The 14,050-nt window shown below is 42.4% G+C and overlaps 1 protein-coding gene across 2 annotated transcripts in view; it reads left to right on the top strand.

Annotated features, from left to right (window-relative positions):
* The window catches only part of LOC120526379 (cytosolic phospholipase A2 gamma-like), a 56,634-nt gene extending 45,172 nt beyond the window's left edge, over positions 1-11,462 (top strand). For both annotated transcript variants that reach the window (XM_039749515.1, XM_039749516.1), the window contains exons 11-13: positions 2,627-2,787; positions 7,010-7,166; positions 11,079-11,462. In XM_039749515.1, the coding sequence (XP_039605449.1) occupies positions 2,627-2,787; positions 7,010-7,166; positions 11,079-11,263 (503 nt within the window). In that variant the 3' untranslated portion in view covers positions 11,264-11,462. The remainder of the gene's footprint in view (positions 1-2,626; positions 2,788-7,009; positions 7,167-11,078) is intronic.
* The last annotated feature ends 2,588 nt before the right edge of the window (positions 11,463-14,050 follow it).

The following is a 14,050-nucleotide window of genomic DNA, read 5'->3' as shown; positions in this document are numbered from 1 at the left end:
CCTCACCACCACCACGTCCACTGTCGGAGGTACGGCTACTCGGTACCCGTAACCGACCGATACCAGACCACCTTCGCACATCCTCCCTTTTCCCTTTACAACACAGGTGCCACCTACCTGTATCGCCGCGCCTCTCCAGCTGGAGTATCCAATGCCGTGCCATTCTGCCCACTCTTGTAGCGTCTTCAAAGGCACGACCGCCTTCCTCTCCAGCTTCTCCAACAGCTCACGGAAGACGGGTATAACCTGGAGAAGCAACTTGGCTGGCTGAAAATACTCCTCCAGCTCATGCTGAGCCGCAAACAGAGGTGGAACACCAGCTGGCGATGGACTTACCAGTTGTTTGGTCCTACGCACCGGCTATGTATCACCAAGCATCCTTCTTGGCTCTGTCGTGTCCCTTCCTGGTATGGGATGGACATTCGTTGGTCCCGCCTCCATCCAATCAGTGGTGGGATCACAACATACACTGTTTAATCCCTCACCAGACCAGTTCTTCGCCATCTTTATTTTTCTGCTCCCAATGCGGTGGGGAGCCTCCAGGCAGCTCCTCTGGTGCCGTGGCTTCTTGAGCAGCAGCGGTTCCTCTTTCCCGGTTGTTTTTGCTGGCGCTGTCCCGTGACTTGGCATGTGTCGGCCACCAATGTGGATCCAGGCAGCCCCTGCCTAAGACACACATACAAGGTCCGGCCAGATAGGCTCCGCAGGGCCGACTGCCGTTGGGCCACAGACTTACCTCGTGGATCCCGTCTGCCGGAGGCAGCCTCCTCCATGCGGCCTTCGCCATCGCGTTGCCAACTTGCGACGGTGTGCTTCATGGTGTCCCCCAATCTCCTGCCTCTTACATTCCCGCATCGGGTGGAGATGACAATTCCCATAACCACAGGCGGCCTTCGGGTGAGTCACCTGCTTGTAGTGTGTGTGCGCCTCTGTCAACGGCTTATGTGCGCAGTGTCCCGCTGTTCCAGTCTGACTACAATAATATTTTTTATGGGGTCCCCACCTTGAACCAGGCGGCGAGTCCCATCTGGAATGCAAATTGTGGAAGTTCAGCCCCGGACACAGACCGGCAAACAGCGATAGTTACACAAAGCGGCAAACAGCGATAGCTACACAAAGCACATATTTATTTACAATATAGCTCACAGCACACATTGCCCTTGCACCATTCACCCTCTTCTTCAAGCCTGCACTGTCTCCACTCCTTTCTGGCGAGCACTTTCCTCTTCTTCCCGACTGAAGGGAGGTGGTCCCATTTAGATTTACCCGGACATGTTCCATGTGCTTTCCAATGGACTTCCTACAGCACATCCTGGTGTGGCCTAAGTGCCGCAGGAGCACCCGGAAGCACTCCGGATGTCCTCGGTATTCCCTCCGCCAACACCTCTAGGTGTGTCAGAAGTGCTATCGTCTGAGGCTCCACAATCGTCTGGGCGCCTCATGGCCTCCAAACCAGGGAGTGCGGCTACCCTCTCGTAGTCCTGGGGAGGCACAGTCCCTCTCCTGGTCCGTTCAGGTGTTGCAACTGGGCACAGCCCCCAGCCGACCACCACAATATATATATATATATATATATATATATATATATATATATATATATAGTGTGTGTGTGTTTTTATTTTTTATGTTGTATTTTCATGGAGAACAAAGATAAAAAAAAGTTTATGATATAATACAAGCCAAAGGTGACCAAATACGATGCAATGGCAAAAATCCATAGAGAAAAGAAAAAAAAATCTCATTGTTATATATCTGCCTGATTGTGTTCCCGGATGCCTTTTTTGTTTCTTTTATGTCTCTATTGACTTTTTTAAGGTATTCTCTATATGTTTATTGTAATTATTTATTTTATGTTTATAGTGTCCAATTTATGTATATTAGTAGATACTTCAGGAAAAATCAGCAACAGGAAATGTATTCCCATAATTCTGTGCTTCTGAATGGAAGACAGGACTCTTGACCAATGTTCCCTCTAAGCTGAGCGTGTGAGCAATTGCTCACAAGAATTCAGAGCGTCGCTCATACTTCCCGCACGATCGCTCATTCTGACGGTGTTGCTCGTGCTTATCGCGAAAATCGGTGCTCATAAATGTTTGGCTTAAACAAAATATCGCTCATAAACAATGTTTTTTGCTCACTATATGCTACTCCTTAGAGGGAACATTGCTCTTGACTAATGAATTTTCAATTCAAAGGTCAGTCTTATGGGAATGCATCTTTTGTTTATGATGTGCACTGATTTTTCCAGAAGTATCTATAGGGTATGTAACAAATAAAAATAATATTTTTTGGTTGGATAATTACTTTAAATTGACAGCACTCTTTCATTTATAGGTATTTAATAATGTCACATTTTATCTATCTATCTATCTATCTATCTATCTATCTATCTATCTATCTATCTATCTATCTATCTATCTATCTATCTATCTATCTATCTATCTATCTTTTGTAATAAATAATAAAAGGTTTTAGTGATTCATCTGCTAAATGGAGCTACTTGCAACGTGGTTTTGGCCACATTAATGTCAAATATGTCACAATATATTAACCAGCTGAATCTAAGTAGACGTACTCTTTTTTATACATTAATGAATTTCAAACTTTCATCATTTATTTATTCCAGATAACAACTTGATAAACATAGATAATGTGATAGAGAAGGAGTTTGTGTCTCTTGTTGATGCTGGTTTAGCTATAAACTGTGCCTACCCTCTGATGCTACATCCAAAACGGAAAGTAGATGTGATCATTTCATTGGACTACAGTGATGGAGATATTTATGAGGTATTAATATTATTTTGTTTTTCATTTTTATAGAGAAATTAATCTGAATCTATCATACTTCCTAGTATGTTAAGGAAGTATAGTACTGCTCTCGATTAGGGATCTTTAGATTTGCCACATTGTCTATGTTCAGATCTATTCATTTTTGGGCCTTCTTCTTCCATTCACCCCAAAATCATGCATGTTGGCTTTATTGTGCACTACAATAGGCTCAAGTTATTCTGGATTTTAGTGTTACTGTTGCTCCTGTGCACTTCTGCATAATAATAATAATACCATAATATACAGTATACTGTAATAAAGTTTTTGTTTAATAGAGAGATGGTGAAATAACATTTAAAAGTCTAGGTGGAGTCATTCTCAGCAAAACAGGCAAGAGTTCTTCAGAACTTAAGGTGAAAAGTGCAATGCCAGTCAGGTGACAACAGAGTCACAACCATACTGGACCATGGCTGTGGAAATGGGCTGGTGAGACATACAATATAAAGAAGAAGAAACCAGAACCCATGTGGAGGTTAAAAAATAAACACTAGATAAAGTTGAACTCTTCTTCATTATTAGAAATAAACTTGACCCATTAGTCAAGACAAAGGTAATGAATTTACAGGTAATTACTGACTCTGGCCTAAATTTTAATTCACATGTTAATCAAATCACTAAGATAGCATTTTTTCACTTAAGAGATATAGCAAAAGTTAGATCCCTTACAACTTTGCAAGATTCTGAGAAATTAGTTTTGTTATCAGTCGGCTAGATTACTGTAACGCACTCCTCTCAGGACCACCCAAAAAAGACATCAATTGACTGCAATGAGTTCAGAGTACAGCTGCTAGAATCTTAACTAGGAAAAGAAAATCCAAGCACATCTCTCCAGTTTTAATACCACTAAATTGGTTTCCTGTGCCATTTAGAATATGACTTTAAAATACTGCTTATGGTTTACAAAGCCTTCAATAATCTCCTATATTTCATAATGCCTTTCACATTAGTGGTGAATTTCTGTCAGTCAGCTATTCCAGATTTTAGGTGCATACCAGCAGAAGGCCGCCTGCCTCACCACTTCTTTTAAGTGTAGCTCTTGGAATTATAAGCAGACACTCATTTGAAGATCTAAGGTTACGATTTGAAGTATAAGGTGAGAGGCATTCTGAGATATAGGATGGAGCAGATTATTGAAGGTTTTGTAAACCATTAGCAGTATTTTAAAGTCAATTCTAAATGGCACAGGTAACCAGTGTAGTGACATCAAGACTGGGGTGATGTGCTCGGATTTTCTTTTCCAAGTTAAGATTCTGGCAACTGCATTCTGCACTCGTTGCAATCAATTGATGTCATTCTTGGGTGGTACTGAAAGGAGTGCATTATAGTAATCTAGTCGACTAAAAGCATTAAATGAAATTATTTAGTTACATTCAATTTCTTCTACCAGAAATCTTCCCAAGCCTGTATGCTGTCCAATTTTATTTGTAACAGTTTAGTTGATTCTACATTATCTGCACTTCTGTCTAGATCGGTATCATCTGCAAATTTCAGTTCACTTTAAACATGTTCCTTGCACTTTAAATGTTCATCCATTCTATGCTCTTCAAGGTTGTTTTCTCCACCTTGAGAAATGTCTTCTGCTTTCAATGGTTTCTTTTTCTGTCTCTATTTTGATTATTCAGCATCCACTCCATTTGCTAAATTAGTTAGGGTGTTTCAAGAATAATACTTGCCTAAGAGACAATTCTGAGACTTTCAAACCTCTAATGGTCCAAAAGTACTGATATTCTGGGGAATCAGAGGTAGTTGTATTTCTGACGGACTCCACTGCAGATCCTTTATATCCATCTGAAACAGTGGCTAGAGCCTCATTACTAAAAGTATTCTATATAGTTCGCCTTATTCTGTCCATCTGTGTGACTGCCAGCAACTCACATTAGCTTACCTGTGTTCTGGGAGATCATTTTGGTAAAGGGCATTTTCTAAATAAGTAATTCTTCCATCAAACCTGCATAATTCACTCCAAATAAAAATTGAGGCAGAACAGCCACCACCTCTTGATACAGGAGTTAGTATTATACTTGTGTATTACTTCACCTTTGTGATGATTTCATTTATGATCTCTGCATGATGCACATCCCAACAGATGCTGCTCTCAAGCCTATGAAATACAATAAAGATGGTCTGATTGTTATACTGCTCAAGTGGTGTTTTTTTTTTTAGTCTATTCTGGTTCAGAGTGGTGCAGAGGTCTCATCCATCGCACGGTGGGTCCCAATCCGCATGGTTCATCGTGTGGTGGGTGCAGCAATGTGCTTAGTTTAACTATAGGCTTTAAACTAATTCTGTGTGAATAATAGACTAACATTCGTCCAAGCTTGGCTTCTTGTCGAAAAACACTAAATTCCTCTTCTTCTTCTTCTTTCGGCTGCTCCCGTTAGGGGTTGCCACAGCGTATCATCTTCTTCCATATCTTCCTGTCCTCTGCATCTTGCTCTATTACACCCATCACCTGCATGTCCTCTCTCACCTCATCCATAAACCTCGCTTAGTCCTTCCTGTTTTCCTCTTCCCTGGCAGCTCAATCCTTAGCATCCTTCTCCCAATATATCCAGCATCTCTCCTCTGCACATGTCCTAACCAACGCAACCTCGCCTCTCTGACTTTGTCTCCCAACCGTCCAACTTGAGCCGACCCTCTAATGTCCTCATTTCTAACCCTGTTCATCCTCGTCACACGTAATGCAAATCTTAGCATCTTTAACTCTGTTACCTCCAGCTCTGTCTCCTGCTTTCTGGTCAGTGCCACCGTCTCCAAACCATATAACATAGCTGGTCTCACTACCGCCCTGTAGACCTTCCCTTTCACTCTTGCTGATACCCATCTGTCACAAATTACTCCTGACACTCTTCTCCACCCTGCCTGCACTCTCTTTTTCACTTCTCTTCCACATTCCTCATTACTCTGTACTGTTGATCCCAAGTATTTAAACTCATTCACCTTTGTCAACTCTACTTTTCTACCTCACCACTGTCACACTTCCCTCATACAATACCACAGCTCCTCTCAAGGTACTGTGTCATATGCTTTCTCCAGGTCCACAAAGACGCAATGCAACTCCTTCTGGCCTTCTCTAAACTTCTACATCAACATCCTCAGAGCAAACATTGCATCTGTGGTGCTCTTTCTTGGCATGAAACCATCCTGCTGCTCACTAATTATCACCTAATTTCTTAACTGAGCTTCCACTACTCTTTCCCATAACTTCATGTTGTGGTTCATCAATTTTGTTCCCCTGTAGTTACTGCAGTCCTACACATCCCCCTTATTCTTAAATATCAGCACCAGTAAACTTATTCTCCACTCCTCAGGCATCCTCTCACTTTCCATTAAACAATCTCATTAAAAACTCCATTGCCATCTCTCCTAAGCACATCCATGCTTCTACAGGTATGCCATCTGGACCAACAGCCTTTCCATTCTTCATCCTCTTCATAGCTGTCCTTACTTCCTTCTTGCTAATCCGTTGCACTCCCTAACTCACTATCTCCACATCATCCAACCTCTTCTCTCTCTTGCTCTCTTCATTCATCAGCCTCTCAAAGTACTTTTTCCATCTGCTCAATACACTCTCCTCGCTTGTGAGTACTTTTCCATCTTTATCCTTTATCACCCTAACCTGCTGCACATCTTTCCCAGCTCGGTCCCTCTGTGTAGCCCACCGGTCCTTTTCTCCCTCTGTAGTGTCCAACGTCTCATACAACTCATCATACACCTTTTCTTTAGCCTTCGCCAGCCCTCCCTTCACCTTGCGCCTTATCTCCATGTACTCTTGTCTACTTTCTGCATCTCTCTGACTATCCCACTTCTTTGTTGCCATCCTCTTCCTCTGTATACTCTCCTGTATTTCCTCATTCCACCACCAGGTTTTCTTTTCCTCCTTCCTCTTTCCAGATGTCACGCCAAGCACCCTTCTTGCTGTCACCTTTACTACAACTGCTGTAGTTGCCCAGCTGTCTGGTAACTCTTCACTGCCACCCAGTGCCTGTCTCACCTCCTCCCTAAACCCAACCTTGCAGTCTTCCTTTTTCAACTTCCACCCAATAAACATAAAATTCAACAACCCTAAATCGAATAAGCAGATCTTATAATTCAGTCATAAAATTAGGTGAAAAAAAAACAATATTGGATAATGCATTTGAATAAACTTTTTTATTCTTTTTTTTATATATTGTTTTAGACATTGACACTAGCTAAGAAGTTTGCTGAAGAAAATAATCTTCGTTTTCCCTCGGTGGACACAAAACACGAGCAACCTGAAGACTGTAGTGTGTACAGCGGCCCTTCGACTCCAACAGTGATTCACATGCCCCTATTCAACGAGTTTAACAAGCATGGCAAGTAGAACATTCGTTGGGTTTGAAGGCATAACTTAACTCTATAAGTTACTATGAATTTCCTAAAATAACATGGGATACAAGTTATGAAAAGTTTATAGAAAGAGGGAACTGTTGTGCAGTCATGGGACAAACAAAATCTCACAATTATGACTTGATTTTATAACATGAGGGGAAGAAACGTTTTTTTCTTTTAACAGAGTAAATTATTTAAATAAACTTACAGATGTGTACAAATCTTTGGTACCCCTCCATGAAAGAAGAAGAACCCACAATTGAAACAGCTTGAAAGTGACAAAAAAAACCATCACTCATCATTGTTTATTCTGTTTTTAACAAAAATCAGACTTTTCTTCAGAGTAATTAAAATAATTACACAAATGAAAAAGGAAGGGACAAAAATGATGGAACCCTTAACCCAATATTTTATTGCACAACCTTTAGACTATGCAATCATTGCACATGAGCATTTCCTGGAGCTCCCTGTATGACTTCCTGTCTACGGGACCGGTCTACAGGTGGGTTGGCCGTAGTTGTTCTGAGCAAATTGCTTCAGCTATGTCAAGTTTGAAGGGGACCTTCTCCAAACTGCATGTCTCAGTTCTTTCCATAGATGTTTGCTAGATTTCAAATTGGGGCTCACAGAAGGCCACTTTAGAATAGTCCAGTGTTTTGTTCTTTGCAATTCTTGGGTGCTTTTAGCTGAGTGTTTTGTCTCATTACCCTGTTGGAGGATCCATGACCTGTGATTGAGACAGAGTTTTCTCTGACACTGGCCATTATTGTCTGCTCCAGAATGTCTTGATGGTGTTGAGGTTTCATTGTTCCCTGTTCAGATTCAAAGCACTCCATTCCAGACACAGCAAAGCAGCCTCAAAACATAACGAGCCTCCTCCATGTTTCACAGTAGCTATCGTGTTCTTTTATTTGAAAGCTTCATTTTGTTTTCTGTGGACATAGAGCTGATGAGACTTACCATAAAGCTCCACATTTCCCTCATTTATCCAAAGGACAACAACAACAGTTTATTTTTGTATAACCAAAAACCACACAAGGAGGTATGCAATGAGCTTTAATGGGCCTTGCTTTTTACAATATCCCTGAAAAAAAATCTCCAAGAAGCACTGTAGCTCGCTAATATGCATTTTACCAAATTGGCTTTTTTATGGCTTTCTTTCAGCAGCTGACGATGCTGTAAACTTTGCGGAGTCAATGGAGGCTCTGGGTGGGGTGCTTGAGAGACTGAGCGAGGAGTCTGAGTGTCTGGGCTTGTAAGCGTCCTGATAAAAAACAACATCCAGGCATTTAATGACCTCTTTGGCACAGCCATCAGAAGAGTGTTGACCTTGTTGAGAGATTTACTTACCTTGGCAGTGACATTCATGTCTCTGGTGACTCTTCCTATGAAGTCAGTAGATTGATTGGGAGAGCATGGGGGGTCATGAGGTCGCTGGAAAAGGGTGTGTGTTGCTCCTGATATCTATGCAAAAGGACGAAGGTCCAAGTCTTTAGAGTCCTGGTGCTTCCTGTCTTGTTATATGGTTGCCAGACATGAACACTATCCAGTGACCTGAGATGAAGACTGGACTCCTTTGTTACTGTGTCTCTCCGGAAAATCCTTGGGTACCATTGGATTTGACTTTGTGTTGCTCATGGAGTCCCGAATGAGGCACATCACCTGCATTGTGAGGAAGCATCAGTTACGGCACTACGGCCATGTGGCGCGTTTCCCCGAGGGTGATCCGACTCATAAGATGCTCATTACTGAGGACCCAAATGGCTGGATTAGACCAAGGGGTCGCCCACGTAACACCTCGCTGCGGCAGATAGAGGGTAATTTCCGGAGGGTGGGACTGGACCACGTGTCTGTCTGGCGGGTTGCAAACCAGGATCCTGAGCTGTTTCGTTGTGTAGTGGGTGCAGCAACGCACTGTACCAGTGCATGCTGCCCAACTTGACTTGACTTGACTTCTGTTATTTTCTTTCTAATCTCCTCAAGCAACTCTCTGTCTTCTGCTTTCTCTGGTCCATGTTCAGTGTGGGATGCACAATAACCCCAAACAGCAGAATGACAACTTTTTTCCTACTTAAATCTTAAATCTGAATGGCTGATTGCATGATTGGAGACATGTGTGATATGAACTCAAGAAAACAGCTGGTTTGAAATATCACTCAAATCCAATTATTTAGGCTCTTTTCTAGATGCCCCAACAAATGTGTCCAGGCCATTTTAAAATCACTTTGTAGAAAATGCAACACTTGATCTCTTGTCAAACTTGCTTTGTTTTACTCAATGACATGTCAAAGGCGTGCAAGTATACAGGGGACAATTGCACTTCATTTCACTACTTTCATGGTGCTCACAGCATTTTTTCAATGTGCTTTAAGGGGACCAACAAATTGATCAACATCTGTAATGTATCTATACCATATAATGCTATAAATGCTTAAATGTATTTTATCAAGAGATTGAAAAAAGTTTCACTAGGCCTGTGGCTCTGGCTTTTCTCCTGTTGTTCCTTTTTGTTAATAGAGCAGTCCAACCTGCCAACCCCAAATACTTGTAGCAGTTCACTCTCTCTCTGCATTCACTCCCTGAATTGAACAGGGTGTAGAGGCTGTTTGGTGCAGAAAAATGTAGTAAATAATCCCTTTGTTTCACTGATGTTAAGTTCCAGATGATTCTCAAAGATCACCCCATGACTCCTCTGTCTCATCTCCCTTATTCATCCCACTAGTGCTGAACCATATGAGAACCTCTACAAGTGATATGAGGTATGAGCCAAGGTGTACAAGGTGAAGTGAAAAGGAGACTGGACTGCTCTTTGTGTGGCTCCATATCAGAAATACTGTACATTCACAAACTGCAGTCTGTTTGACAGAGAGTCCATTGTCCAGGACAGCACAGGCTTATCCATCTGCACATCTCTGAGTTTACCCCTTAACAGAGATGGCTGCATGGTATTGAAGGTGCTGGAGAAATCAAAAAGACAATTCTCACAGTGCTGCTAACTTTGTCCGGCATTGTAGACAGATATTTGCATCCTCCACTTCAGTCTTTGTCTGACTGGCAAACTGCAGTGGTCCAGACAGTCTATCACGAGAGGACTCATATAGTCCAGGACCAGTCTCTCAAAGGTCTTCATAATGTGAAACGTAAGTGCCATTGGTCTGTAGTCATTAGGTGCCTGCCTTCTTTAGAAGAGGAACAATTCAAGATGTTTTCCACAGCAGCTGCACTTTCTGTAGCCTTAGGGACAGACTGAGCAGGTGACACAAAGTTGGTCATCACAGGTTTAAGAACTCGAGGACTGGACATCCGTTTCCACAGGTTTTCTTGTGTGTAATCTCCTCACTTGGTCATCAGTTATGGACAGCCAGCACTAATGGTCTGAGGTGGACTTGTCACTGGCCATTCCAGTTGACATGGTAGGAGTTGCTGATGTAGTAGGGATGGTATGGGGAGGCTGGTCATTGGAAGATGGCAGAAGTCTGAATCTATCAAAAATTGGTTCCCGTTGTCAGTTTTGTCCATGTCCCCTTCTAACACCTGAGCCTTGGATTGCTTTAATTTACTGAACAGGGATTGATTTATTAATATACGTTTGGCTGAATAGTTTTTTTTTCATTATATCTTACCTGATGCTCTTCTAATTTAAACTTAATTGTGTGTTGTTTCATAGGGATCCATGTATGCAGCAAATATTAATGGAAAATGACCAAAATCACGATGAACTGAACTTTACTGTAACATTTAATTGTCAATTTCCATTTCAAGGCCGGAATTCGTTTTTTATCTTCATTGCATTTAACAAGGAGACATAATTAATCAATGATAATTCTGCTTGTATGAAGTTATAAGTTATTTTATTTCTTTTTAGTAACACTCGTACATCTTTTGCTTGTTTTCAGAGGCAACTATTTCCAACTATCCTACTTTACAGTCAGGATACTCCCAAGAAGATATCGACAAACTTTTGAAGATAGCCAAAGAAAATGTTACACGAAATAAGGAAAAAATATTGGCAGCAATCAAGAACGACAAATGTGCAAAAGAAACTGTCGAAGAAAACCCTGAAAGTTGCTGTCTATGTTAAATATCCATCAGACCCTCCATAACAACACAGTCACACTCCTCTCATCGCCTCCAGTACTGAAATGTCTTGGTGTCACAGGTTTTGGGACAGGGTGGTCAAATAAACATAAAGACCCTCTGATTTCAGTCTGTTAGTTTCACTCTCTATTTTCAACATTCATCATTATGTTTGTGTCATATCTGTCCTAAATTAAATTATATCTCCATATATAAAACACATGTTGTGCCCTCTATTTTATTTGTTAAATATGTTTATGTTAAGAAAGAATAAAGCGGGCACCCAGCACATCTGCCTTCGATTTCCCAGGACAGGAGCAAGAAATCTGGAGACATTGGTGACTTTAGGGCCTTAGAACATTAGAACATTCTAGACGAGAACAGGCCATTCAGCCCAACAAAGCTCGCCAGTCCTCTCCACTTATTTCTTCCAAAAAACATCAAATCAAGTTTTGAAAGTCTCTAAAGTCTTACTGTCTACCACACTACTTGCTAGCTTATTCCAAGTGTCTATCATTCTTTGTGTAAAGAAAAACTTCCGAATGTTTGCGTGAAATTTACCCTTAACAAGTGTCCTACTGTGTCCCTGTGTTCTTGATGAACTCATTTTAAAGTCACCGTCTCGATCCACTGGACTAATTCCCTTCATAATTTAAACACTTCAGTTATGTCACCTTTTAATCTTCTTTTGTTTAAACTGTAAAGGCTCAGCTCTTTTATCTTTCCTCATAACTCACCCCCTGTAGCCCCCCATAATCAGCATGGTTGCTCATCTCTGGACCTGTTCTAGTGCTGCTATGTCCTTTTTGTAGTCTGGAGACCAAAACTGCACACAGGACTCCAGATGAGCCTCACCAGTGCATTATAAAGGTTGAGCAGAACCTCCTGTGACTTGTACTCCACACATCAAGGCGCTGTATAACCTGACATTCTGTTAACCTTCTTAATGGCTTCTGAACACTGTCTGGATATTGTGTATGTGTAATTCTTTACATTTACTGACATTAAATTTCATCGTCCACAAATCTGCCCAAGCCTGTCTGCTATCCAAGTCCTTCTGTGATGATATAACGGATTCCAAATTATCTGCTAATCCACCTATCTTGGTGTCATTTGCAAACTTAACCAGCTTGTTCCTTATATTCCTATCTAAATCATGTATAGATATTAATAAAAGCAGCAGCCCCAGCACTGCCCCCTGCTGGTCACCACTCTTAACATTGGCCAGTTGAGGTTCCTCACACCATCACCCTCTGCTTCCTGTGTCTGAGCCAATTCTGCACCCATCTAAAAACATCACCCTGAACTCCCACTTTTTTTAATTTGATGCCCACCCTCTCATGTGGCACCTTATCAAATGCTTTCTGAAAGTCAAGATAAATAATCTCATCTGCTCCACATTGATCATATAATTTTCTTGCCTCCTCATTTAATTCCTGCCTGTTTGTAAAACACGGCCTCCCTCTTCTGACCCCATGCTGACTGTTCCTAATACCTGCCATGTGTTGCTCAATCTTTTCCTTAATAATTCCTTCCTTTAATTTTCCTGTGATGCATGTTAAGCTTACTAGCCTATAGTTGCTTGGATCTGCCCTGTCACCCTTTTTGTATAATGGGATGATATTTGCCATTTTCAAGATCTTTTGAATCTCTCCAGTGCGCAGTGACTTCCTAAAAATATGAGTCAAGGGTTTATATATGTACATTATGTATTAATGTTAGTAGTTATAGGCAGGGACATACTGTCAAAATTGCAATTAGAGCTGTCAATCAAAATGATTAATGGCCTTTAAGCCCCGCCCCTATGACATCATCAAGTCAAGCACCAATGACGCAAGACCAGAAGTCCCGCCCTGTCGCTCCCTGATGACGTCACACCGGGAAGTCCTGGCCCCTCCACGTGACCTAGCCCCTGCCCCATGGCGGCAGATTGGTGAAGGGCCCCCTGTCCCCGCCTAGACTCTTCCTTGAACCGCCCCCGGCACCTGATTGGTTGAACAAACTGTCAAGGGCCGTTTCATGGATGTCTGCCCCCTCCTTGAACTCACCACCTCCCCCCCTCTCCCGAAAGACAAGCCCGGGTATGTTACAGCCTTTACCTCGACAAGCCCAGACAAGCCCGGGGTCTGCCTTGGCCCCCGCCCTCTCCCTAACACAAGCCCAGACAAGCCCGGGGCGTGTCCTGACAAGTCCAGGCAGGTTGCTGCCTTGGCCCTGGACAAGTCCCAGCACATTCCCATCCGTACCCTGTCGGCCTGAAGGACCTGCCTTGGCCCCAGTGAGGCAGCACCTAGCGGTCGGTCTCCCCACACTTACCAGTCCCCCACACTTCCCTGCCAGTTCTGAAAGGGCGGTATAAAAAGCGAAGCATTTTATTCTATCTATGATTTTAATATGAACACGAAATTAAAATATCTCATCTTTGCTTTATGAGTTGCGGCTCCGGGCTATTTTTCTATCTCACAGACAGAATCTGCAGTAAAAACAGCCTTAGCGGTGATTCAAGCTTCCCATCTCACACACAGATTCTTTTGTCATCTTGCCGCAGCAATAGGCACATCCAGAGAGAAAGAAATGAGGCACACTGAGACCTTCTCGCAGGGGCTGTCAGGTGGATGAGAGCAGGTCTCGGTGTGCCTCATTTCTTTCTCTCTGGATGTGCCTATTGCTGCGGCAAGATGAGACAAACTGTTAGATCAAAGACACGGTCTGAGTCAGTCAGCGCAATTGCACTCTGTTTCTCTGGGTCAGGCTGCACATAACCATAGGCTTCCCACCACTTTCCAGTCCT

The sequence above is a fragment of the Polypterus senegalus genome, chromosome 3 (genome assembly GCF_016835505.1).
Source record: "Polypterus senegalus isolate Bchr_013 chromosome 3, ASM1683550v1, whole genome shotgun sequence".
Lineage (NCBI taxonomy): Eukaryota > Metazoa > Chordata > Cladistia > Polypteriformes > Polypteridae > Polypterus > Polypterus senegalus.
Note: the sequence above shows the minus strand (reverse complement) of the source record. Positions and strands in the feature narration are given on the sequence as shown.